Source organism: Chlorocebus sabaeus, chromosome 9, assembly GCF_047675955.1.
Source record: "Chlorocebus sabaeus isolate Y175 chromosome 9, mChlSab1.0.hap1, whole genome shotgun sequence".
In the NCBI taxonomy this organism is placed as follows: Eukaryota; Metazoa; Chordata; class Mammalia; order Primates; family Cercopithecidae; genus Chlorocebus; species Chlorocebus sabaeus.
This window is the reverse complement of record NC_132912.1, coordinates 50,537,137-50,563,277: the sequence shown is the minus strand read 5'-3', so window position 1 is coordinate 50,563,277 and position 26,141 is coordinate 50,537,137. Positions and strand designations below refer to the sequence as shown.

The following is a 26,141-nucleotide window of genomic DNA, read 5'->3' as shown; positions in this document are numbered from 1 at the left end:
CGCTGAGGCCCTTCCCGGCCCTCCGCCTACTGCCCAGGACCATTTTCCAAGACAGCTCTGCTCCACCAGCCTCACACCTGTCCTTCCCTGGATCACAGTCACCTCTCAACTGCAACTATAGGTGTTTTATCTGATCTGACTCCCAGGTAAATAAGGTCAAAGACTCCTGGAGGGGACACCAGGACCCCAGGGCCTGTAATGTCTGTTTGGCTTGTGAATTTTAAAAATGGACAAAGGAATGAATGATACTCAATATCTTGCGAACTCAGCAGGCCTCTGGCAGGCCTCAACCAGCCCTGCTAGGGCCTAACGGGGCCCCAGTGGACTCTGCCATGAACTCAGCCCACATGACCTGAGCTGGCCCAGGTCAGCCACTGTGCCAGCCTCCCAACCCTATTGCTAGTGGGACCACGCCAGGAGCTGCTACAGGTCAGCAGAGCCACAGACAGTGGGGAGGATGGAGGAGCCCCAGGAGCAGAAGCCACGCGATGGGCCACCGCCGCAGTGTGGCCTGCCCCACACCCAGGCCAGGCACGTACCGGATACCATTTGGTCAAAGCTGGACTTGGCCTCTGGGTGCCTCAGCAGAGATTTAGGTGTGAAGATAATCAGCTGGAAGGGAAACACACGCCCAGCTGCCAGCTGGCCCTGTCTGGCCAGGGCCCCTGCATGTAACCCCTGCCCTGGGACGGTGACTCACCGGCTTGCGGAAAGGCAGCAGGATCTGCCGGCGCAGCACGTGGAAGTAGTTGGCCGGTGTGGAGCAGTTGACCACGATCCAGTTGCAGTCATAGAGCTGACTCACCTCGAAGTCCTTGGTGAATGCCTGTGGGGACGAGATGCGTATGGCCAGGGTGGCTGTCTGCTGCACCCACACCCTGGACTCCTAACCCTGTGGGCACAATAGGGCGCACCCGTGTCCTGGGGACAGCAGCAACACTCACGGGGTAGGCATCCGAGTCATCATTGCTCATCTGCAGGAACCTCTCGGGCCTCGCAGATGAGTGCTCTGGGCCCTGAAAGCAAATGCCAGATGGCCCAGGCTGGCCCCCCACCATGGGACAGACATCTGGCCCTGTAGGGACCCTAGGCTCAGGGGAGAGTCTGGAGAGCATCTCAGTGGAGGCGCCCTCGCCCTGGAGCCTGAACCACAGAAATGAACCAAGAATGTGGAACAAGAGCAGAATGGGCATCCTCACAGTGGGGTCTGCCCAGAGCTAGCACAGTGTGTGAACTTGCAGGGACAGAAGAAAAAACAAAAAGCCCGCACTGAGACGTGCTTTCTCTGGAATGTCCTAGAACAGTGGCTGCCACTGACTGAGCACCTGCTACAGGAGGCAAAGTTCTAGGTACCCCACACAACTTACTTGCTAATCCCCAAAAGCCCCATGATGCAGACTCTTCCTCACTGCACAGATGAAGAGGCAGGGAGAGGGTAAGAAACCACCCATGACCACACAGCCAGGTAGGGGCCGACCCAACTCAGCCTGGGGCTCGCCCACCCTCACCCACATGGACCGCTCTGCTCCATGAAAGCAGCAAGACAAGCCCAGGGGCATCTCCAAGCCGGCTCCTGCAGGACAGGTGTGACCCGCCCCACAGCCGTCACTCGCCCCCTCTTGGTGGGGATGGCCAAGGACCCAGCCCCCTACACTCAGCCTGGCCCAGATCCTGCCTCCCAAGAAGCTGCCTTCACAGTGGGCAGCCCCAAGCAGGGAGCCTCACCTCCCTCCTCACTGAGCCCCAGTGTTGTGAGGATGCCGAGTACGCAGCCTATAAAGTCTCAGAACTAAACACATCGCTCGGGCATAATGGTGGCGATGAGCCCCCTGCCTGTCTCCTTCTGCCTGGTCAGGCCGCCTGCCCACCAGATGGTATCACATGACACTCTACTCCTTCCTCCCCTCCTGCTAGCCCAGGAGCCTCCGGAGGATGCAGCCAGCCTGCATGTCTTCCCTCTGTCCCATGTGTAGATACAGAGGCAGGTCACACAGGAGGGGACCAGAGGACAGGCAGTACTGCACAGGATAGCTTCAAACCCCAGCTACTAGCTGTGAGACCTTGGGCAACCTACTCCCCTGCTCTGTGCCTCAGTTTCCTCATCTGAAACGCAGGAACAGGGCCTACTTCATTAGGTTGCTGTATGGATTGGAAGAGTTAACATTCAGAAGCATTGAACAGCGCCTGGCGCATAGCACGCACTCATACGCGGTAGCGCCTTCTGCCAGGGGTAGCATCATCATCTCAGCAGCTGCAGCACGCACATGTGCAGACCCCACCCTGTGCAGACCCATGTGCTCCAGGGGCCTGGAAAGCACATACCATCCAACTCAACAAGGGGCCCAGGGTCCATCCCGTCCCTCCGAGGCCCACCAGAGCCCACCAAGCCACCAGCCACCACTGCAGCCCTCACCATGCCTTCCATGCCATGGGGCAGCAGCAGCACAATGCCGTTATGCCGCACCCACTTGGCCTGGCCGGTGCTGATGAACTGGTCGATGATGCACTGGGCCGTGTTGTGGAAGTCCCCAAACTGGGCCTCCCAGAGGACCAGGGCATTGGGGCTGGCCATGGCATAGCCCAGCTCAAAGCCTAAACAGAAGACAAGATAGAGCTTGCTGCACGCTGTCACCAAGTGGCAGTGGCTCCAGTCAAACTCAGCCCTTTCTCAGTATATCCTCCATGCCCCCACCCATCCTTCTCACAAGCCAGGACGAACCCAGGGATTCCCTGCGATTCAAAGGGTAGAATGTACCACCCTGGGGGCTGACAACATGCCCAGAGATGCTACCCTCAGCCCTGCTATCATGTGTGGTCAGGTTCAGCCATATTTAGGTATCCTGGGGAGGCAGCAAGGACCATCTGTCAAGAAGAACTCCTTAAAAACATGCAGAGCTGCTAAGAAGGGGCAGAAACAACCCCAGAGGCATCTCCCTGGGGGCGGGGAGCTGCCTGGCCTCTAGGGGCAGGCAGTGAGGAGGAGGTGAGCCAGCTAATGATGCAGCTGAGGGACAGCATGTACAGGGGACACAGGCAAGGAAGCCCAGAGCCCAGAGAAGGGACCTCAGTGCAGGGTTCCTAGGGTACAGGGCAGAGGAGGTGAGATGGGGCTCAGAGGAATGCGGGAGGGCTGGGCCAAGACTGGACTGCTCAGCAGCTGAAACCTGCAGCAGACTCTGTTGGGCTGTCTGTGCCCACTGGGGCCCTGATACCCACAGAGCCCCCTCAAAGCAAGCAGGGCCCCCTAACTGGATCCCCAAGGGGCCCAGATGGGACCGATTTCATCTCCCACATGGCCTTAGGTGGGGGCAGCCCAATTACCATCCCCCAGGGCCATCCCCTCGGGGCCTCTGAGCATCTCTCGCCCCTCCCAGGCCCTGGCCCCAGTCCCTTCCCAGCCCATCTCTGGTCCCCAGGTGTCTGGGGCCTGCCTGGCTTGCAGGAGAGTGGGGACCCACCCAGGACTCCGTACTCCGAGAGGGAGCTGTTGCACACGGTGTACGGGGCCTGGTCAGGCCAGAGATGATTCATAGGCACACATGTCCTGCGGTCAACCTCCTGGTCATGGAGAACGTGGTGCCGGTGACTGCAGAGACACAGACCGGGGCAGGGACAGAGGGCAGGTGGGTTGGCACCTGTTCACCTGGAGCAGGGGAGCTGGGCAGCAGGAGGCAGGCAAGCCTCCGTCACTGTCCCAGGAAACCTGCAGGGTCCCACAGGATGGCATCCAAGAAGGCTGTGGAAAACCAGAGCCATGTGGTCCCTCTTGCAGTATGCCCCCTGCCTGCCGGCAGCCCACACACACCACGCACTGAGGGGTCTGTGGGAAGGAACTGAGTTGTGGCATCTCCCTGAGTGTCAGCTTCTCACCCATAAAGAGGACCTGATGAGACACTTCGCAGGTGCCAGCTAGAGCCACCTCCTAGGAGGCCACTTCCCCTGCCCCGTCTTGCTGGCTTCTTTATCATCTCATCAGCCCTGTCCCAATTCACAAGAGACAGAAACCACTGTGCAGTAGCCGAGGTGGGCACAGTGAGGGGCACCTGGCTGAACCCCAGACCCTGGCTAGGACTGACATGTAGCTCAGGGTGCATCAGAGGACCACCTGGGCCCTGGCTGGGGCAAGACCAGCAGAGACGAGCAACCAGGAATAAGAAAGCCAGCTGGTCCAGTCCTGGAAGCCACACCACCCTGGCCTGCTAACCAGGAGCGGACTGAGGCAGGACCTAGAACAGTTTAGGGCCCCGGACCAGAGGAAATGTGGTGTGGACAACTGACAAGTGTCAAGTCCCCATTTGGACTCACTGCAAACAAGCAAGATAGGGGCTGGCTTAACAGCAGTACACACACATACACCACACACATACATACACATGCCACACATACCACACACACATACGTATCCCCACTCACCACACACTACACACACACACCACACACATACACACACCACACATACCACACACACCAAACACCACATACACACACACGAATACGAAACACACCACACACATACACACACCACACACATCCATGCACACACACCAAACACCACACACACTACACATACTATACAACACACACCACACAGACTACACACCACAAACACAATCACACGTACCATACACACACACACCCACACATATACACAACACACACCCCACATATACCACACACCACAAACCACACACACACCAAACAGGATATACACCACACACATCACACATCACACACGCCACACATTACATACTACACACACTCCACACATACCACACACTATACACACACACCCCCTCACACACACCACACATATACACACCCTACACACACCAAACATACACACACATTACACACACCATATACACCACACACACCATATACACCCCCCACCCACCCACAAACCACACACACCACACACATATACCACACTCAACATGCAACACACACCACACACACCACAAACACACCACACCCACCACAAACACCACACACCACACACACACCACACAACACACCACACATCATACACACCACATACTCCCACACACACCACACACACCATACACACACATACACACCACACACACATACATCACACACATCATACACACATCATACACCACACACACACCACACACCACACACCACACACACCCACAGACCACATATACCCCCCTACACACACACGCCACATACACATGCCATACACACCCACACACACCACACACATACACACCCCACACAACACACACGACACACCACACAACCACACACACACCACATACACATCAAATACACTACACAAATACCACACACACACCACATACACCCATCCCCCACTCACCACATACTATACACCATTCACACCACATACACTCCACACACATACTCCACACCACACACCACAAACCACACACATCCCCATATACACACCACACACATACACACCCCATCCACACACACCACACACCCACACCCACCACACACCCACGCACACTCCACATACACACTCCAAACTTCACACACATCACACACCCACACCACACACACATCAAACACACCACACACATACCCCACACCATACACACACACCAAACACACCACACACACGTACCATACAAACCCACATACACTCCTCCCACTCACCACATACCACACACACACATACACACCAAACACACCACACACGTACCACACACAACTCCCCCACACTCACCACACAACCCCCCAACACACACACGATCCTGAGCACCACAGAGGGCCACAAACTTGACCTCAGTGGACAGCCTGGGCCCAGCAGTGAGCTCTGCACACTCACCCTGGGGGTCAGCGAGGTGGCCCTCTGATAATGCCGTCAGAGGGCAGGGGCTAGGGATGCTGTGAAGATCCCACCCCAACGAAGGCCCCCCTTGGGATCCCCAAGCCAGGCCCAGCTTCCGCTCCAGGTCTCCTGTGTGGATGCCGAGCCCCACCACGCTCACCTGAACGTGCCCCTCTCTACATCCTGCCCGCTGAGCCGCACGTGGATGCCCTCCTTCAGCAGGGAGCCAAAGGCCATGTACTCTGCCAACGCCCAGTCCACCGTCCGGTTCTTGGTCATGTCCGCCCGGCCCCGCAGAATGCGAGAGAGGCCTGTGGGAGGAGAGTGCTGGCCTGAGGGCCACGGGACAGCCAGCCCTGGCGGGGGTACGCAGGTGCTCAGCACACACCCCGCACAAAGCAGGGCAGCCGTCTGCTGATGTGGCTGGAGGGCAGGGATGCTGCAGGAGGGCCCAGGGCCAGGCATCCCTCCTCCAGCTGAGACAAGGGGCCACCCTGAGCCCATGGGGAGGTGGAGCAGGTACCACTTGGCGAGCATTGGCCTCGTTCCAGACACCATCAGGCACGGAGTCATTTACTCAAATCACACAGCTGTCAAGGTACTCGGATCTGACCCCAAGTCCCCAGGCCTATGCTGTGCCCCACACATAGAGGCTAACACACAAACAGAGCAGGCACATGCCCCAGACGCTGTCAGCAGCTGCCCCAGGGCACTCGGTCTGGGTGCAAAATGTAAGGGAACCCCCTCAGAACTCCTCCAGGTGGGTCAGAGGGTGTGTAGCACCTCAATACAGCCACAGGGGACCCTCCGGACTTCCCAGGCAAAGGTCACAGTGGCCCCAGCCAACGGGCCCCCAGAGTGGGAGGCTGCCCTCGGTCATTGGTCCAGGCCCCAGCAAGCTGCCGTCCTTTCAGCTGCAGAATCCTGCCCAAGTTCCAGGCTGCATTCCAGCCCCTACATGGCAGCCCTTGCTTTCCTGCTCTCCTGTCCGACCCAAGGACGCCCCAGCAAAGTCATTTTGAAAACCCAACCTAAGACTAGTCACTGGTACCCAGCTGGGAGTGTGGCATCTGGAGCTGCCCAGCTCACCACGCTCACCCTGAGAAGAGCTACTGTCACAGGCACAGACGAGGTGCCGAGAGCTACGTGGACCCACTGCAGACTGAGCAGGAATGCAACACACCATCTCTCTTGCATCCCAACCAACCTCCCTTCGAGGCACAATGTTGGGGTGGGGCCAGCAGCCTGGGCTGCATCCGGCCCAGCAACCTCACCGGTGTGGATCTTAAAGTCCTCCAGGGGCACAGAGCTGGCCACGCTGCCGATGTGGGTGAGCACATCCTCAGGGATCCCCGTGGCTGGGCATGTCATGCTCTTGGGCTCCCCATCTACGTTGAAGAAGCCTGACAGGGAGAGAGGCTCCGTCCACACTGGGTCAGTGGTGGCCTCTGATCCCCCTGGTCAGCCTGCCTCCCCAGGACTGAGAGGCCCATGGCTTCCTAAACTCCACTGTCACTCGGACTCACCCTGAGCCCACCCTTGGGACCTGCGACAGCTGGACAGCCACAGCTGCAACTCCCCCACAGGCCCAACACCCACCTCTGGGCCCCAGGGTCACAGCTGTTCTAACCTTGCCCCCAGGGAGGCCCTCTGAGCACCCCGGACCCATGTATCCAGCGCCCAGGGCTTCCTCTCCCTCCTCCCACCTGGCTGTGCCCTCCCTTTTCAGTGAGCACCTGGCCATCCATGCTCAGAGAGCAATGTTAAACTTGACTTGCAGGAATCGGCCCCACACAGCTTTAGGACCTCAGGGATAGAGCCTGCAGCCTCTAGACTAGGCAATGACAGCTGTCACTTAGGGCCATTCCAGTCCTGATCCCAGTGCAAGACCTCAAGGCCCAGGGTAGTCTGTCTGAGCCACACACTGCTCGCTCACCGGGCCAGGGGGAGTCCAACCAGTGCTTTATATGCAGGATCTTTTTATCCTTGGACCTGCCATAAGCCTCCTCACAGATCCGGTCGTATTTCGCAATTTCTTCCTGGAATCAGGGGGAAGGTGTGGACAGAGCAGCAAAGCCCTGGGCAGCCAGAGGCCCAATCCACTTGGACTCATAAGTCCTGGTCCCCGTTACCAAGTTCTTCTAGAACTCTCTGTCTCTGGTCAGTAGGGACCTCATGGCTAGAAGCCAAAGTCTCAGAGTTCAGGGGATCCTGCACGGGTACCCCGAGGCTGGGCAGGCCTGCAGTGTGCTCAGCAAGGGGATCGGAGAAGACTCCGGAAACTTGTAGTCCTTGCTCTCAGAGCTCCATGAAGGTGGAAGGACCAACACTCCATAGATAATTATGGGGACAACCCCAGCTCAGGGCCGCCTCCTACAGGAAGCCTTCCTGCACGCCTGCTCAAGGCTGGGCTTCCCCCACATTGCAGTACCCACTGTGTCCCACCTGGCTGCAACTGCATCCTTAGTTCTTGGTCCCCTTTGGTAACTGGGGCCTCTTGGGGACAAGGACCACAGTGGCTACTTCTTTAAATCCTTAGGGCTCAGCACTGGGCTGGTAACATCTACAACCCCTCCCCAGGCCCCCACTCAAAGTTTGTCCTAGGTGCCCATGCAGCCTGCCTGCCCACCTCAAACTCCTGCAGGGTGACCGTGCCCTCGGCAATCAGCTTGTCTGCGTACTTCTTCAGCACAGGCACCTGTCTGTGGATCTGCTTGTACATGAGTGGCTGGGTGAACATGGGCTCGTCCATCTCATTGTGGCCGCGCCGGCGGTAACAGACCTGCAGGAGCAGCCAGAGGGGCTCATGCCCTCCCCTACGCTGTGTGCTCAATGTAGCTGCTGCAAAATTGGGGAATATCCAGGTAGGGCACACCCACTGGGAGCCCTCTGAGCTCCACTATCACCTATCACCGAATGAGTGTCCCATCTCAGGCCTTTGCAGAGATTGCTCTTGGTGGCACAAATCTCTCATCCAAGAAGCACTCCCAGCCCTGAGTGCTGAAGATGCTGAAGACCAAGCTGGCTCAGCACAGCAGGGATGAGTCACCCACCCATGCCCTGGCCTCAGTCCCCAGACCCACCAGGTCTACGACAACATCTTTGTTGAAAGTGTTTCTCCATTCGGCTGCCACACTGCACACATATATCACAGCCTCTGGGTCATCGGCGTTCACGTGGAAGATGGGCGCATTGACCACCCGGGCCACGTCGGTGGGGTATGGTGAGGAACGGGCCATTCGGGGGTCTGTGGTGAATCCAATCTGCAGAGGCAGGAGAAACCTGCTGCGCCTCTCTACTTAGAGTGAGATAGAAGGTGCCAGCCTCGGGGACTGAGCAGGGGGATGCTCAAGGTCCACTGAGGTGCCCGGGGGGATGTGGGACACGACAGGGTGATGGTGAGCAGCCCCACAATTGGACACGGCAACAGCTCCCACGGGGATGGCAGCAACACCAGCCGAGTGGAGCCTGCTCTTTTTTGCAAGTCACTTTGACATACTAGTGGTGAGGAACACAGGCCTCAAAAATCCCAGTCCCAAAAACTGCTAATTGCAACCTGGGGCAAGGTGCTTACATTCCCACAGCCTGTTTCCTCATCTATAAAAAGGGCTCACTTAAATTCCTACCTCATAGGATGTTCACAGAAGAAGACGTGACTTAATGCAAATAAGGCAATGAACACAGGGCTTTCTAAACTCCAGACGAGTTGTCAGAAGCTCAGCTGCCTTAGAGAAAGGGCACCAAGGTCCCTGTGTCTAAGATTGCCAATGCAGGGCTGCACACAGCCAGCCTCCATGAGGTACTCGCTACACAGGTGCTCCTTTGGTCTTTCCAGCCCTGCTTATCCCTCCCTATTGTGTCCCCCAATTTCACAGACCAGGATGCCAAGGCTGGGCAGATCAGGGTCCTGCCTGGTAAGCAGCACAGCAGTGGGCTCAGGGCCAGAAGCATCTCACTTTCCCCCCAAGCTACTTCCTGGATTTCCAGGAATGCTAACGCTGTGAGACCCAGCGTGGAGCGTATATGCTCACCTGGTTGTTGACGACGACGTGCACGGTACCGTTGGTTGTGTAGGAGGGCAGGTCGCTCAGGTGGAAGGTCTCATATACGACGCCCTGGCCGGCAAAGGCGGCGTCCCCATGAACCAGGATGGACATGACCTGCAGGGCAGGTGTGAGCCAGGAGGGGCTGCATAGCCCAGTCCCGCACCTGTACTGTGGAGACCCAGGGCCTAGCTCTCTGGGCCCACCCCGCAGGGCCCAGGTCCTCGGGACTCTCCCAGGTGAGCTTGCCTTCTTGCCCTGGGCGTCTCCACGGTAGAACTGCTCTGCCTTTGTCTTCCCCTGCACCACAGGGTCCACTGCCTCCAGGTGGGAGGGGTTGGCGACCAGTGACAGAGTGATGTTTCGGTTGGTGACACGGTTGATCCTCTCGTGGTACATGCCCAGGTGGTACTTGACGTCCCCGGAGCCCTGAAGGTGGAAGTGGGAACATGATGGATCCTCCCCTCCCACACCAGACAGGTAGACACACAGGCAGGCACTGCAGCCCAAAGTCAGGCTGGCACATCCCGGATCCCACTGCCTCGGAGGGCCAAGCTGTCCCTGACCCCTCTCTCCTCATCACACTGCCCTTCCTCACTGGCCTGAGGGAGGAAGACAGGGACCCTGGGCCTTGGCTCAGAGCCTCTCTGCACACTGACCACGGAGCAGGAGAGCATGGGAGTGGGGAAGGCCATCCAGCGGCAGGGAAGACGGAGAGAAGGGCAGGGCCTAGGCATCAGTGCGGAGACCCTCGGCCAGGCTGCCAGTAAACAATGAAGCTGAATCCCCCGACTCCTCACACCAAGGGCAGCAATGAGGGACACATAACATTTTATGATCCTGAAGCAAGGAAGATTTATAGCATTCTATACAATATCCTAAGACCGAAAACACACAAGACACCTAAATTCTAACAACTTTGTCATGGGGGAGCAAACCCCCGCCCAGCGATAGGGGAAACATATCAAGCTGAGAAAAATATTCATAAACAAATGCAGAAAAAGGGCAAATTCCCTCAATGTACAAAATGCTTTTACAAATCAGGAAGATAAAGCCCAAAAACTCCACAGGAAAATGAGCAAAAGCCACAAGTAGGAATTTACAGAAAAATACGAATGACTCAAAAGCATGTGAAAAGATAAGCAACTGAATTCATAACAAAGAAATGCATTACAACAAAATCCTCTTTTGCACCTATCATATTGGCAAAGATGAAAGGATTCGAGAGCATGTAGGAGGAAGTGGGGTGGGGGCTCTGGCACCGTCACACACTGTGGATGGGCTTGCTGACATCTGTCAACTCCTGGGAGGGTCATTCAGTCCCACCCCCTTAGCTCCAGTCACTGCACTGCTCCGACACCATCTAACAGATAAACTCGCTCACACATGTGCAAGGACCCTCATTAGAACAGCCCAAGGTCCAGCACAAGGGATGCTCTAGCTGTAAGAAGCCTGTGTGCAGGCAGGAAACAATGACAACTTGTTAAGTGAAAACAGCAAGGTGCCACCTGGCGTCACGGCTATGCCCATGGCCTCTTACAAATAAAGCTGTGCTGGACAAAGAGGTTTGTCAGTATCAGCATGAAATGTTTCTAGAAGTACACACCTAAATACAACAGAAGCACACAAACAAAACTGGCCACAAGAATGGAGTCTCACTGAGGAACATCTTCTCATTGTATAACCTTTGTTCTGTTTTGTTGTTTTTACAATGATCAAATTGCTTTTTCAGTTGAAAAAAATAGTAATTTCATTTTAAACATCCTTTGGCCAAGTTTTCCAGTATACACACATCTTTGACTCATCACTTTTATCCGTTTTACAGAAGAGCAAACTGAGGCTTAGAAGGCTGAAAGTGCTAAAACAAAAGGAACAGGATGTCAGAAAGACCTAGGCCAGCAGCCAGTAGGTATGGGTCCACACACACACACACACACACACACACACACACACACACACACACGGCAGCAGGTTGGAGACAGCAGGAAAGACAGTCCTGACAGCAAAGGGATACAAAGGAGGGAGTGACAGGCTCACTGTCCAGAGGACCCACAGAGCTACTGAAAGGGAAGATGGGCAGGACTTTGAAAGAGGCTAAGCACTTGGCATGGAGTGGTGGCTCCATGCCTGTAATCCCAGCACTTTGGGAGGCCGAGGCTGAGGTCAAGAGTTCAAGATCAGCCTGACCAACATGACGAAACCCCATCTCTACTAAAAATACAAAAATTAGCCAGGCGTGCTGGCGCATGCCTATAATCCCAGCTACTTGGAAAGCTGAAGCAGGAGAATCGCTTGAACCCGGGAGGCAGAGGTTGCATTGAGCCGAGATCGCACCATTGCACTCCAGTCTGGGTAGCAAGAGCAAAATTCTGTCTCAAAAAGAAAAGGAGAGGAAGAGGCTAGGCAGTCTGGGCTGAAGGCCTGGCCAAGGCCTCGCAGGGAGGGGGTGGGCACAGGAACAACATTTCCTCAGCAGGTTGATGGGTAAAGAAAACCATCCTCACCGCCCAAGGCTCTCTTGGGCAAACAAACGAGCAAGGGAGTCATTCCTGGCTGATGGACAGGACTTTGGACATGGAGGCACAGCCACATAAGCAGAGCTGAGCCAACTTCCAGCAAGACTTTGCGTCTCTGGGCTTCAGATTCCCTAGCTCAAAACAGGGAGGTTGACCCAGATCATTCAAGGGCCCTCCCAGCTACCACAGACTGCAGCCCTTGCTCCCAAAAGCCTTAGGGGCCTTAGGCAAACACCCAGCCTCTTGCTGGCTTCTCCACATGCATCCATCTCAAGGTTTATCTCAGCCCGGAAGCTCCCAGTCCAGCCCCTCCCCAGTTCACCTCCCAAATACCCAGCTCTCCAAGGGTGCCGGGACCTGAGCGTGGCACCCACCTCGTCTGCCGCCTCCAGCTTGGGGTCAAACTGGCAGAAGATCTGCTCCAGGTCCTTGCGGATCACGTTGGCCAGCACGTTCAGCCTGCCCCTGGAGCCAGAGGGGCCGGGCTCTCACCTGGCAAAGCCCGTAGGCCTCAGGGTTCCCTCCCCCACTGTGGAGGCCTGGCCTGGCCTGGCCTAATACAGCCCCTTCATGCCCAGAGCCCTCCTCAGGCCACCCAATCACCAGGCACCATCCTCTCCTGCTGCTGTAATGGCCCGAGGCCTGAAGTCCTGTGTTTCCTTGCTGCCTCAGGTCACTAGGCCAGCTCTGCCTAACCCTCTGACCAGACACTGGGCATTCCCAGGCCCCCCATGACAGACAAACCCCAAGTTCCTGGCAGGCCAGCCACAGATGGGGACCCCTGCACCATGCATTTGGATGCCCTCATGCTGATGCGGCCCTGGGCTAGCCTAAGCACAAGCAGCTCCCTGGTCACAGGAAAGGCCCAGGGCCCTTCCCACGGGCCACTCTGCACATGTGCACACGCCCACTCAGCAGGACCCCAGCCACAGAGGTCTCCGTCCCCCAGGCTGCACTCCCCCTCCTGCTTCCTCACAGGCTCCAGCTCAGAGGTAACGCTCCACTGCTGAGCAAGCCTCCCAGATCTTCACCAAGGTCAAGGGAAACATGCAGTCAGCTTGCAGCCAGGTCAGAGACCCTCGGCTCATCTCCACAGACCTGCCTGTGGGAGACACAACCTGGGAACAACTGCCCAGGCCCTGCCCTCCCTTCCCTGGAAGAAACCCCTCCACCTCTCCTTATTCACAGGAACCTCAAGAAGCACTTTGCACCCCTTTCTGAAATCTCACCCTTGCTAGGGACAGCAGCAACATGGCCAGGGAGAGAGGGTGCCTGATAACTTGGTTAGTACCCGGCCCCAGGTGACTCTGGCTGAATGCCTGGCAATTTCTGTGATGAGAAGGCCAGGCCCAGGGACTTAGAACTGTCCAAAAACCCACCTCTACCCCCAGGTCCCACCAACACCTCTGCTCTTATTTCCATCTCATCCCTCCCACCTCTGTCCCCTGGGCTGGAAGAGAATGGGCAAGATGCCAGCGGGGAGGGGGACCCACCTGTGTGGCATCCCCAAGATGACATTCTCAATCCCCATCTCGCTGGATTTGTCGATGATGGTCTTGAGGGCAGGAATCATCACTTCACAGCCCTCCAGGCCAAACCGCTTCTCTGAGGACCACTTCCGGGCCAGGAAGTCTTCAAACCTGCTTGGGGAGAGGATGGGGAGAGGAGAGGAGAGGGAAAGGGATGGAGAGGGATGGGACTGGGGCTCACAGGGACTGTTCACGAGTGCTCACAGCTGAATGCCCAGGACAGAGGAAGTCACAAAGCCTCCTTCTGTCAAATGATCCAGGGCACACCACGGATACCACACCTGTCCCACCCAGCAAGGAACACAGGGTTCGGGGAGGCTGGGAATCTTCCCAGCTGAAGGCCTCTGCCTACACCCTTTCCCAGCTGCCACCCTCTCTCTTCCTCATAGCCAAGCTTCTCCCACAGGCCACCACCCACCCACTCCTAGCCCACTACCCTCCTGCCACACTCCAAGGGCTCTCTTCGCCAAGTCCCAAAGATCTCCACCCAGCTGAATCCAAACTGCAGGCCACACCTCGCTGCTCAGGAATCCACTTTGCATCCAGCCGCTGAGTCAGGTGTTCCCCTAGCCCTGCAGCCCTGCGGGACCCAGCTTCAGAAAAGTCCAGTGGGCAGACAGGTGATGCGGCCACACTCACTCCACACCAGGGATAACTTTCTGCCCAAATGTTCCCACAGCCACTTCCCGCCACTTCTGGCCTTGCTCAGTGTCCTGCTGTCTTGTTCTCCCAGAGACTCATCCCTGCCCACCTGACCTGCTCTGCCTTGGGCCAGCTCTTGGCCAAACTGCCTAAACACCTGGTCCCAACTCTCCTCCCTGCAGCCAGCGGTGAGGCCGATCCAGTCCTGCCTTCCTGTGGTACCCTCCTGCTCTCTTAGGCAGGCCGTGCGATGTCTCATAAAGCCCTGGAGCAGGACCTCCAGCCACTTGGCCCTCCGGGTGGTGCCAACCTCATGGAGCGCACCAGCCGGGCCAGCAGTGTCCGCTTCTCCTCGCTGGAGAACTGCATCACACCAGGGGTCTCAAACTTCTGCCGGATCCACTGGCACTGCTCCACATCGTTGATGAACATGAACTCCAGGCCAATGTGCTGGCAGTAAGTGTTCTGGGGAGACACATTGGGACGCCATGAGGAGCGGGGAAGAGGGATGGCTAACATCCCTGCTGTCTGGAACAAAAAAAGGCAGTGCCTTCCCGTCCTCTGGCAAGTTCCGAAGAACTGCTTCAGCCGCGCCCCACACACCCGCCTGTGCTCACCTCCAGGCGTCGAATGATCTCCCGCAGAGAGAGGGTGTTTTCAGAGCCCCCGATGAAGGTGGTCGTTGGCAGCTGGAACTCCTTATCAAGGTCAGCCTCCTGCAGGTCATAGAAGGCTGGAGAAGGAGGCGTGGCCGAGCCCCAGGCAGCAGAGTGGAGGGAGGGAGGTCAGGCCCAGGTGGAGTCCTGCAGTCTCACCAGACCTCCCAGTCTCCCCAGTGCCCTCCCTCTGGGTCCAGCCTGGGGAGCAGAAGTGAGAGTGAGCCCAGGGTGGCAGGGAGGACAAGCCTCTCAGGCTTGAACATATGGGGCACAAGCTAAGGAAGGTGGCAGGCAGGCGTCCTTCTCAGGAACAACAGGCAGTACGCAGGCAAGGTAGAAAGGAGGCCCTGTGGGCTGCTCCCTGGGCCCCATGACTTCCCAAGGATCAGGATGTCCCCTGGGCCCGTGGGCCCCTTACTGGACCACCCACATGGCACTGCCATAGCTGTCCTCAGGAAGTGTCCCCAGTCTTACCCAGTTTATCAATGGTTGTGATCAAGTCTGAGGGCACAAAGGAGTCCAGGTCTGCATCCAGAATGCCCAGGGGGTCCAGCTGGGCCACATGGTGACCACGGATCTGGGAGGAGGGAAAAGAGCAGGGTGGGGCTGGGACCCAGCTGGACAGACTTCCTCCAGGGTGAGGCTCTGGGCTCCAGCCCCGCTCTTCCCATTTCCAAATGTTAAGCTTCCCCATGTCTCTGCCCCATAGCCACTTCACTGCTGTCTAGAAGACCCAGCCACAGCCAGTAAGCTGGCAGGAGCTCAACCCGGTTTAGAAGTACAACATGCACCTGGCAAAAACAGGAAAAAGACCTATGCATGAAGGTGTGCACTGCAGTGCTATTAGTAATAGTGAAATTCTAGAAACTTCCCCACTGTCCATCAGCAGGAGATTGGCACATGGATATGGGCGATCCACACAGTGGAGCACTCCAGGATTTTCCATTAAAAGGAAGAAGGAAAATCCCCATCTGATACTATAAGGTAGTCTCCAAAAAATATTGTTAAGCAAAAAAGCAAATTCTAGAAAAGTGTGTATGGTGAACTACCCATTACCTAAGAAAGAGAAGACACAAATAAATATATGCATTAGAAGGGCAAATCATAAAAAAAACCATAACATAAAACAAATTATCATCTAGGGGAGGCGACAAAATAGAATAGAGAGGCAGGGTTAGAAGCCAGAGTTTTAAGCAAGAACTTATCTTACTTTGAAGATTTGATTTTCAAACCTTGTAAATATTTTAATTATTATACAACAAAATTAAGTCTTAAAAATTGAAAGTGAAACGAATCAAATGAATAAATATGTCCACTTAGTGGCATAAATACACAGAGAGAAACTATCCCAACTGACTAATGGAATATTCCCTAAAGACAAACAGAAAAAAATTCATAAAGTCTTTTTTATTACCAGTCAGTCGTAATAGTGTTAGAATTGTTATGCTGGCCAGGCGCAGTAGCTCACGCCTGCAATCCTCCTAGCACTTTGGGAGGCTGAGGTGGGTGGATCACTTGAGGTCAGGAGCTCGAGACCAGCCTGGCCAACATGGTGAAACGCCATCTCTACTAAAAATACAAAGTTAGCTGGGTGTGGTGGCGCATGCCTGTAATCCCAGCTACTTGGGAGGATGAGGCAGGAGAATCGCTTGAACCTGGTAGGTGGAGGCTGCAGTGAGCTGAGGTCGTGCCATTGCACTGTATCCTGGGCTACAAGGCAAAACTCCATCTCAAAAAAAAAAAAAAAAGAATTGTTATTCTAAGATTGTTGCATGTGGGCTGTGCGAAATCAAACAAGCCATTGTACTGGCATCTTTTTGGCATCTCTAAAAGGCAATGGTGCCATAAGATTGACAGGGTCGGCCGGGCGCGGTGGCTCAAGCCTGTAATCCCAGCACTTTGGGAGGCCGAGACGGGCGGATCACGAGGTCAGGAGATCGAGACCATCCTGGCTAACACGGTGAAACCCCGTCTCCACTAAAAAATACAAAAAAACTAGCCGGGCGAGGTGGCGGGCGCCTGTAGTCCCAGCTACTCGGGAGGCTGATGGCGGGAACCAGGGAGGCGGAGCTTGCAGTGAGCTGAGATCCGGCCACAGCACTCCAGCCTGGGCGACAGAGCAAGACTCCGTCTCAAAAAAAAAAAAAAAAAAAAGATTGACAGGGTCAAGGACAAACCCCAAATCCCACATGTACAGCACGCTAGAAGCATCAGTATAAACCCTTTCCTGGCTCTGATTCCTGAAATGGCCCAGAAGTAATGATCAAACCAATAGCAGGAAACAGCCAGAGACCTGGACAGTTCTGGAATAGGCAGAAATGTACAAGCTCAGCTTGGAGCATCCTGTTACACTGACATCAAAGCAGTGTTCAAACACCACGAGTGCTGGGAATATGAAGAGGTTTTGAGCAACTGTAAGGACAGTACATCTACAGCAGATTGAAATTCAACAAATATGCTTACACTCATGTATTCATATGAATCCAAAAAAGGAAGATAAACTTCCATTAGTCACTTCTGGAGTGTGCTAGGTAATCACCTCATAATTTTGAAAATCAGTGAATAAAAGGAAAAAATCAAGCAGTGATCCCGTCTTTCCTACACAATCTGCACCTCAGGATAAACAGAGTTAACAAAGGGAAGTTTCTCCTGATAGCAGGACTTCAGTTTATAAAGAAGGGAAAACAGAATTGGCATATCACCATTTTTGCAACCCCTAGTGAGTTAATGGTTCTAGGAAATCACTATCCACAGCTGCTAACTGCCATCACCATCACCACTAGGAAGCTGATTTTGAAAAAAAAAAAAAAAAAATCAAATGTCTATGGGATCGAGCCTCTAGATCTAATCGTCAAAGTACAGAAATTACACGGGACAATGGGATGGATGAAATGACATCATGAGGAAGCCATCAGCAAAATCCAGACTCGGGAGAACCCTACAGGACAAACCACCTGGTTTTTCCACATCATAAAAAGAAACAGAAAGGAACCTGCAAAGTACAAGAGACGTGCGAGCCACATCAGCCTACTGCAACCTGTGGATTTAGCTGGATCCTGCTTCAAACAAGCAGTAAAAAGAAAGCACAGGCTGGGCGCAATGGCTCACGCCTATAATTCCAGCACTTTGGGAGGCCGAGGCGGGCAGATCACTTGAAATCAGGAATTCAAAACCAGCCTGGCCAACATGGTGAAACCCCATCTCCACTAAAAACACAAAAATTAGCCAGGCGTGGTGGCAAGCACCTGTAATCCTAGCTACTCAGGAGGCTGAGGCAGGAGAATCACTTGAACGCGTGGGGCAGAGGTTGCAGTGAGTCAGGATAGCACCACTGCACTCCAGCCTGGGTGACAGAGTAAAACTCCGTCTAAAAAAAAAAAAAGAAAGAAAGAAAGAAAACACAGGACAAAAGGCAAACACAAATATCAAATGCATATTTCATATTAAGCATTATTATGTTTAGATGTGATAATGGTATTATGGCACATTTTTTAAGGAGTCCTTTTCTCTAGACATACATACTGAAATGTTCAATGAATGAAATGCTGTATCTGGGATCTGCCTCAAAATAATCCAGCAGTGAGCGGGGGCTAAGGGAGAAATGGATGAAACGAGGCTGATCATGATTGATGGGTGGTGAGTTCACCACACTATCCTTCTGCCTTTTATATGTTTAAAAATGACTGTAACAATACAGTGGTTTTTTCAGTACAGTGTGCAGGTGATTCTAACCAGAGCTGTGCCTGCTGCTGGCCTGTAAGGGGCTGCAGCCCTTCTGGTGGGAGCTCATCCACACCAGGCACAAGAGAGTAACACATCTGAATCCAGAGGCCACCCTGCCAGGAAAACTAATGCCTCGTCTTGGTTAATCAAAGAACAAAGAGCTACTGAAGGGCTGAGACCTGTGCTTAGAAGATAAGGCTCTCGGGCAGCACCCTGAACATTTCCCTGTATTTAATATACAGTTTTATATCCTTGTTCTTCATTTTTGAAGTCAAGGGTTAGATCACTGCTTCTTTCAGCCAGCCAGGAAAGACACAATACAACTAGCTGCTGTTTGCTCCCAGGTGGCCCACAGTTGATGAGTCCTCAGGCCAACAAGGGAGCCCAACCCTGCACACCTTCCTTCTTCCATCCCCAGGTGGGTGGTGTACGGGGAACTCCATTCCATCCCACACACTGGGCACCTCATTCAGAAGCAAAGCATCATTTCCATTTGCTAATGCCCCCCTGTTCCCTAGCCTTGCAGTGGCTTGCTTCTACCTCACATTTCCCTGATGGAATACCTCCTGCCAGCAGTTCCCAGAGATATTCCAAATGATTATGCTTGTTATGGCCTGAACACCACAGCAGTCCTCCAATTAGTCCTGTCTGATGAAGACCAAAAACACAAACCATCACTGGGACTCTGACAGAGCAGAAGCCCAGCCTGAGACAGCCTAAGTCTCCAGGAGGAGCAACTGGTGGCAGAGAATTGTTTACTGAACCATTCATTCCATAAACATGAATTAGGCACCTGCTCTATCAGTCCCTGTGCTCTTGGGATGCCCGTTCTAGAGGAGAAAACAGAATTAACAAGGGTTAATCTACTCACCCCTCATTCAACAGGCTCTGGAACTGATCCCTTACTAAGTGCTCCTCCACGTACTTGGGGCATGGTGTGTGCAAGGGACAGACCACAAGCACACGTCAGTATGCACAAAAAAAATTCAAGCAGGTGGTAAGTGCTCTGAATGGTGATGTGGCAAAGACTGGCTAGAGAAGTGGGTGCCGCTCAGTAGAGGACAAGGAGAAGGGCTCCCTGGGGAGACGATGTTGGAGCTGAGATCCCTTCCCCTCAGTGCCTGGCCACACCCCAGGAGCCAGTGCAGCCTCCCAGGCTGTGTCTCAGTTGTCCCTCACCTGGTAGGCCCGGATCAGGGACTGCACGGCCAGGTGGTCCTCCACTAACTTGCTGGTCTTGGTCCGGCTTGAGACTGCAGACCTGCTGTCACGGACAACAGAAGGGGGCCGTGGCTGAGCAGAGCCAGAAGAGGCTTCCTCACTGGCTTTCCGGAAGAAGTTGTCCCAGGACTAGGCAGGGCAGAAGCAAGAACGCAGCCAGGTCAGGGCCTGGGAAGAGCCAGGGGTGGACCGGGCTGGGGCCCCAGGGAGTGTCAGGTCTTCCTTGAGGACCACAGCTCTCAGGGTCTTCCCAGGGTGCCTAAATGTACATACAAGGATGCTCCCTGCAGAACTGTTTATAAAAATGACAATGGGAAAACAACCTACATGGCTATCCATAGAAAACTGGCTAAACAATGATTTTTACATTTAGAATGTGGAAGATTACATAGTCTTTTTAAAAAGGTACATTCGGTATTGTGGATATGGAATATTGCCAAGATATGTTTTAACGTGAACAAAGCAGAAGCATGGCTGCTACTCTCTGTGTAGAAGTAAAAAGCAGATGTGAACACATACAGGCATTTGCATGTGTTTTCCAGAAGAACAATGTAAAAGCGCTGTCTTCCGTGCACTCCCATACGGCACTGGTGGGAGGCTCAGTTGGTACAATCCCCATGGAAAGCAACTTGGCAATACCCATTAAAATTACACACACAGGCCGGATGCGGTGGCTCACGCCTATAATCTCAGCACTCTGGGAGGCCGAGACGGGCGGATCACGAGGTCAGGAGATCGAGACCATGCTGGTTAACACGGTGAAATCCTATCTCTACTAAAAATACAAAAAACTAGCCAGGCAAGGCGGCGGGCGCCTGTAGTCCCAGCTACTCGGGAGGCTGAGGCAGGAGAATGGCGTGAATCTGGCAGGTGGAGCATGCAGTGAGCTGAGATCTGGCCACTGCACTCCAGCCTGGGCGACAGAGTAAGACTCCGTCTCAAAAAAAAAAAGAAAAACGGCTGGGCGCGGTGGCTCAAGCCTGTAATCCCAGCACTTTGGGAGTCCGAGACAGGTGGATCACGAGGTCAGGAGATCGAGACCATCCTGGCTAACATGGTGAAACCCCGTCTCTACTAAAAAATACAAAAAAAAACTAGCCGGGCGAGGTGGCGGGCGCCTGTAGTCCCAGCTACTGGGGAGCCTGAGGCAGGAGAATGGCGTGAACCCGGGAGGTGGAGCTTGCAGTGAGCTGAGATCCGGCCACTGCACTCCAGCCTGGGCGACAGAGCGAGACTCCATCTCAAAAACAAAAACAAAAACAAAAACAAAAACAAAAAATTACACACACAGCCACTCCTGGACCCAACTATTTCACTTTGGGGAGTTTATCCTACAGATGGCTGTGCAGGTGCAAGATGACGAAGGTGTAAGATGACGCGCTGCAGCACTGTTTGCCACAGCCAGAGACTAGAAATGAATCAGATGTCTGTCAGCAGGAATAGGGGTGGAACATACATGCAATGGAATATTACACAGCTGGACAGAGTGAACAATGAGGCTCTTTATGTACTGATGTGGAAAGATCTTGGAGATACATCACCAAGCGAAACAGCAGGGAGCAAAATAGTATGTGTTACAGGTTACTTTTGCATAAAGGGAAACAAATCCAGAGTTAACATTTGCTGTAAGTTTACCTAATGCAAGTCTTTGAAAGGATATGGAGGACACTAAGTTGGAGGACAGCAGGAACTGAGTAGACGCAGCTAGATTAGGAGGGAGCTTTCTGACTGTGTAACTTCTTATACCTTCTGGCTCTGGATCATATGACTGCACTGCTTTCCACTACAGGTGAAGGTGTCAGAGAGCAACTTCACTTTTTATCCTCCCATCTGATTTAATTTTTTTCTTTACCATCAGCAAGCGTTTATTCTATCAGATCAATACATACACAAACATATATGTCCCTAATTACATACAAGGGGGCATATGGAGACAGCAGAGCATGACAAAGGGGCACGGCAGGGCTCAGGTGTGGCAGAGCAGGGCATGGCCAGGGCCTCACCATCAAAACCGCCGCCCACTGCCTGATCCAGCAACTGGAAAGCAACAGGCTTTGATGACTGAGGACCTAAGAGGCAAAGAAACCTGCCCAGGATCACACAGCAAGCAAGCTGCTTCTCCCCACTGCCCTGCCACAGCCTGGCCCCTGGGGGCTTCCCTCCCTTGCAGTGGCCCAGGGCAGGGTGCGGGTGCTGACCTTGTGGACACTCCGGGGGTTTTCCAACCAGGCGAAGTACATCTCCTCCATGTAACTGGAGCTGCCTCCACCTTTGCTGCTTGGGAGGGTGGCCGGTGGCCCGGAGGACCTGCTGCGCCAGCCAAACACTGGGACTTCATGTGCGGCCAGAAGCCTCACAGCCTGTGCCCCAAGACGGGACGGCAACAGCCTCAGCTGATTCATTCTGGACACAGGCAATGAAGGAGAGGCATAAACGACAGGACTAAGACAGGAAGAGGCTCTACCAAGCCACTGTCCGCTCATCAGCACTTGTCAATCCCACTGGGCAGATGGTGCCAGGCTAGGCAGTGATGAGACTGGGAATGTGACACTCTCCCAGCTCCCTGGGCTTACTGTCTGGTGGGAGCTCCCAGCTCAGTAAACTCCAATAGACATCGAATAGCCCTGAGCCCCAGCACTGCTGTGCCCCACACATCCCAGACCACACTCCTTCCCTGATAGCCCCCAAAGCCTGGGCAGAGACATGAACCCAGGCCCTGCCTCAGGGAGCACTCAACCTAGGTCCTGGAGCCCACTCAGAGAGCCACAGGGCAGGTGCAGGGAGTACCACCAAGAAGGAGTGGGTCACAGGCCCACCACCCTAGAACCAGGGCAGGGAGTCCTCCAGGGGCCAGGTGTGTCGTGCATGGTCAGGGAAAAGCAGGGACAAAAACATCCAGTGAGCACAGGTGTCAGGGGATGATAGAGACACAGTATCTCAGGAGGTCTGTGGCTCTAGTCATTGCAACCAAAAGTGACCAGTGACTACCTGTGACTGTGATCCTGGCCCAGAGTGCCCTCTCTCCCAGGCCCAGCCAGAAGGATGGTGACACTAGGCCCAACAATGACCCCACTTCACTGCAGGAAGGGCTAAGGTCTGGAGGGGCATGAAGAGCAGAATGGAACGCAGCCCCAGGCCCAGCACAGCCCTTGGACTGGAACTGCCCTCCCTGGCTCCCATACTCTGGACACCCTGAGAGCTTACACCCAGGACCAGTGCCACTCAAGACAGCTAACAGCCCAGGCAGCTACAGACTGGAAACCCACCCAGGCCGGGGGAACCAGGCCCTGCAGCTCATCTCATCTCACTCTGTTACCTGTGCCTTCCCAGGGAAAATATCTAATCTTGGTATTTTCAGTGATGGGCTTTCAGTGATGGGGGCTTTCTCCATTCCTCAGAGGGTAAGAGTTCTAAGAGCCTCTGCCAATCCTGAAGAACCCCCAACTCTCCCTATCCAGGCAGGTTAGGGGTTGATAGGGCCCGCTGAGGTCCCAGATCACCCCATACCCCTGCCACTTCATCCTACACATGATGTGTAAAGTGGGACCTCTGTTCCCCACCCTACAACTGTAAGCAGAACCCCCTCCTCTGCTCCAGCACAGCCACTGCCTGGACAGAGCAGCTCCCCGTCAACACCAGCTAATGCCCTCCTGCCCAGACTGCCCAGCTTGTAAGCTGGGTGCAAGAACCACCCTACCAGCGGTCGCCCACACAGTAGGAGTCCCCCACCCCTGGACAGCTCAGGCCCCAGAAAATGTGCATTCTGGGGTATAACTAGCTCCCAAGTACTGCCCAGGCCGGGCCCTGAGCCAATGCTCCTGGTCAGGTGTGCTCAGCCAACAGGCCACCTGTTGCACCCTTCTGCCTCACCCCTGCCATCAGCTCAACCACGTCACCAGGAACTCACTGGCTGGACTTTGCACAAAAGGTCAGGCCTCATCAGAGGGCAGGGCACAGCCCTCCCTCTAACTCACATAAGCCAGAGGAAAGGGGTAATGTCACCTTGATGGAAGGAGGACAGGCTCCTGGGGCAACCAGCAGCAAGCCTGAACAGAGAAAAATTTCAAAACAAAAAAGATTCCACTGCAGGGAGGAGGGAGGTGAGCTTGGGAGCATCTGAGTGCCCTAAGTTTCCCTCCCACATGCTCAGCCCCTGAGGTTTCGGGCCACGTGGCCCAGCCCACCAGCCAGTGATGCCAAGCCCTAGAGTGCAGGGCACTCAGGGCCGGCTCCTCTGGAAGCAGGACCTCTCCAAGCGCCAGGCATGAGCTCTGGGGTCAGGCAGCCAGGGTCCCAACTCCTATTCCGCCTCTGACCATCCCAGAGGACTGGGCAAACAGAAGTCTGTGCCAGCCCAGCTGGCCACTGGGCCCAGGAGCTCCTGAAGCATCAGGGAGAATCTTCTGGAGCATCAAAAAGAATCCAACCACCCAGGACGCTCTATCATCCCCAGTCTATGGCAAGGAAACTAGATATTAAGACCATCGTCATAGGAATAAACATAATAGGCACCATCAGGAGCACTGATTCTGGGACAGATACTGTGCTCATTTAATTCTCAACATCCTATGGGGTGAGCACTCACATCAGTTTCACTTTATAAACAGAGAAACTGAGGTGCAAGAGGCTAAGCTGGAGAGTGACAGGGTTGTGTGTGGTTCCATAGACTGTGCCCTGATCACTGCAGTCAAGATGTAAGCCAGATTTCTCTTAGCGATGCAATTCCCATCAGCTGAGTCAGAGCTGCTCCCTCTGCCAGCCCCACTCCCACCCCCACAGGGGAATGGGGCAGTTTGGGCCAGATAGGGACAAAGTCTGGCTGTGTCCAGAATGGCCCGGTGCAGGAACACTGTGTTTTATAAACACTAAGCAGTCTGGGTTGGCCACTGGACACTGCTGTGGCCTTGACCCAGCCAGGCAGGAGGGCAGCCTGCCACTCACCCCCACCTGCATCCCAGCAGGGCATGAGGGCTCAGTATCTAGAGCCAGAGCCCAAGCCAGCCCTGCTAGTTCCTGCCCATACAGTCAAAGACAGCAGCAAGGAGTGAGAGTCAGGTACCCTGTGCGACCCCCTGCCGAGTCCAGACTCCAGCAGAGTCGCCCTGGGTATCTCTTGGGGGTCTCTTCTCTTGAAGACACGGTCACACAGCATCCCCAACCCAATCTCGGAACCTCAACCCAACCCCAGAAAACTGCCGACACCATGCCCACTAAGACTCCCCTACACATGACCCTGTCTGGGGTGCCCTAGTGAGGACTGCTCCCTAATGCACCCATTGCAGAGATCAGTAAACAGAGGCCGCGAAGGGTTCTCCCCAGAGGGCCCTCCAAGCTGGGCAGCAGCAGAGCTTGGATTCTCTCAGCAGCAGGTCTACTCTGACCCCACTTTCTGAGAAGCGGATGAGCTTTGCTCAGCAACAAACCGCAACTCTAATTAGATGGGGCCTGTTCCAAGACACTGGGGAGGGGATGCTAGCGCCTGCTTGAGCCAGGCGGCCCAGGGGCGTCAAAGGGGTCTCTCTGGTTCGGCGAATGCGTACTGCAGCCTGCTGTGGCCTCGGGATTACCCCGTCACCCTCCCACATCTCCCTAGGGGCGGAAGAAGCACTTTCCGTGCTAGCAGCGACCTCAGGCCATGCCGCCCTCTCTCGGGACTCAGTTTTCTCATCTGTGATTGGAGACCGCGGTTAAAATTGTCTATTAGGGTCCTTGGACGTCCGAAGCTGCCTACGGGTCCCGCCAGGCGCACAGCGCTGACCCTCCCCATCCCCGGCACAGCTCCCGCAGCCCTGGGCCCTCCCCTGGCCACGGAAGGCGCGGGGCAGTCGGCAGTCCTCGGGCTGAAGAAACCCACCGCGAGCGCCCGCTCCTCTGCGCAGGACCCCGGACTAGCCGGGTGGTACGCGCGCGATGGGCTGGGGGTCCCGGGGGAGGCCGCGGCCAGTCAAGGGCGGAGCCAAGGTCACGGTCTGTTCCTCCTCCCCCTC

At 54.8% G+C, this 26,141-nt stretch overlaps 1 protein-coding gene across 5 annotated transcripts in view; it reads right to left on the bottom strand.

Moving 5' to 3' along the window:
- Positions 1-26,141, bottom strand: part of OGDHL (oxoglutarate dehydrogenase L) — a 31,719-nt gene that overhangs the window by 5,356 nt on the left and 222 nt on the right. For 3 of the 5 annotated variants that reach the window (XR_005244095.2, XM_007962561.3, XM_038008897.2), the window contains exons 2-20: positions 22,353-22,557; positions 20,113-20,283; positions 15,685-15,787; positions 15,169-15,284; positions 14,862-15,016; positions 13,874-14,020; positions 12,755-12,845; positions 10,114-10,293; positions 9,853-9,981; positions 8,905-9,084; positions 8,451-8,603; positions 7,758-7,860; positions 7,096-7,224; positions 5,982-6,132; positions 3,459-3,586; positions 2,414-2,592; positions 945-1,016; positions 701-826; positions 540-612 (exon numbers count right to left, since the gene is read on the bottom strand). Coding sequence is in view for 4 of the 5 variants with exons in the window: in XM_007962561.3 (XP_007960752.1) it covers positions 540-612; positions 701-826; positions 945-1,016; positions 2,414-2,592; positions 3,459-3,586; positions 5,982-6,132; positions 7,096-7,224; positions 7,758-7,860; positions 8,451-8,603; positions 8,905-9,084; positions 9,853-9,981; positions 10,114-10,293; positions 12,755-12,845; positions 13,874-14,020; positions 14,862-15,016; positions 15,169-15,284; positions 15,685-15,787; positions 20,113-20,283; positions 22,353-22,556 (2,590 nt within the window). In the remaining variant the exon portion in view is untranslated. Of the gene's footprint in view, positions 1-539; positions 613-700; positions 827-944; positions 1,017-2,413; positions 2,593-3,458; positions 3,587-5,981; positions 6,133-7,095; positions 7,225-7,757; positions 7,861-8,450; positions 8,604-8,904; positions 9,085-9,852; positions 9,982-10,113; positions 10,294-12,754; positions 12,846-13,873; positions 14,021-14,861; positions 15,017-15,168; positions 15,285-15,684; positions 15,788-20,112; positions 20,284-22,352; positions 22,558-26,008; positions 26,040-26,141 lie in introns of those variants that run through there. The other 2 variants (XM_038008893.2, XM_038008902.2) reach the window with 2 other exon arrangements.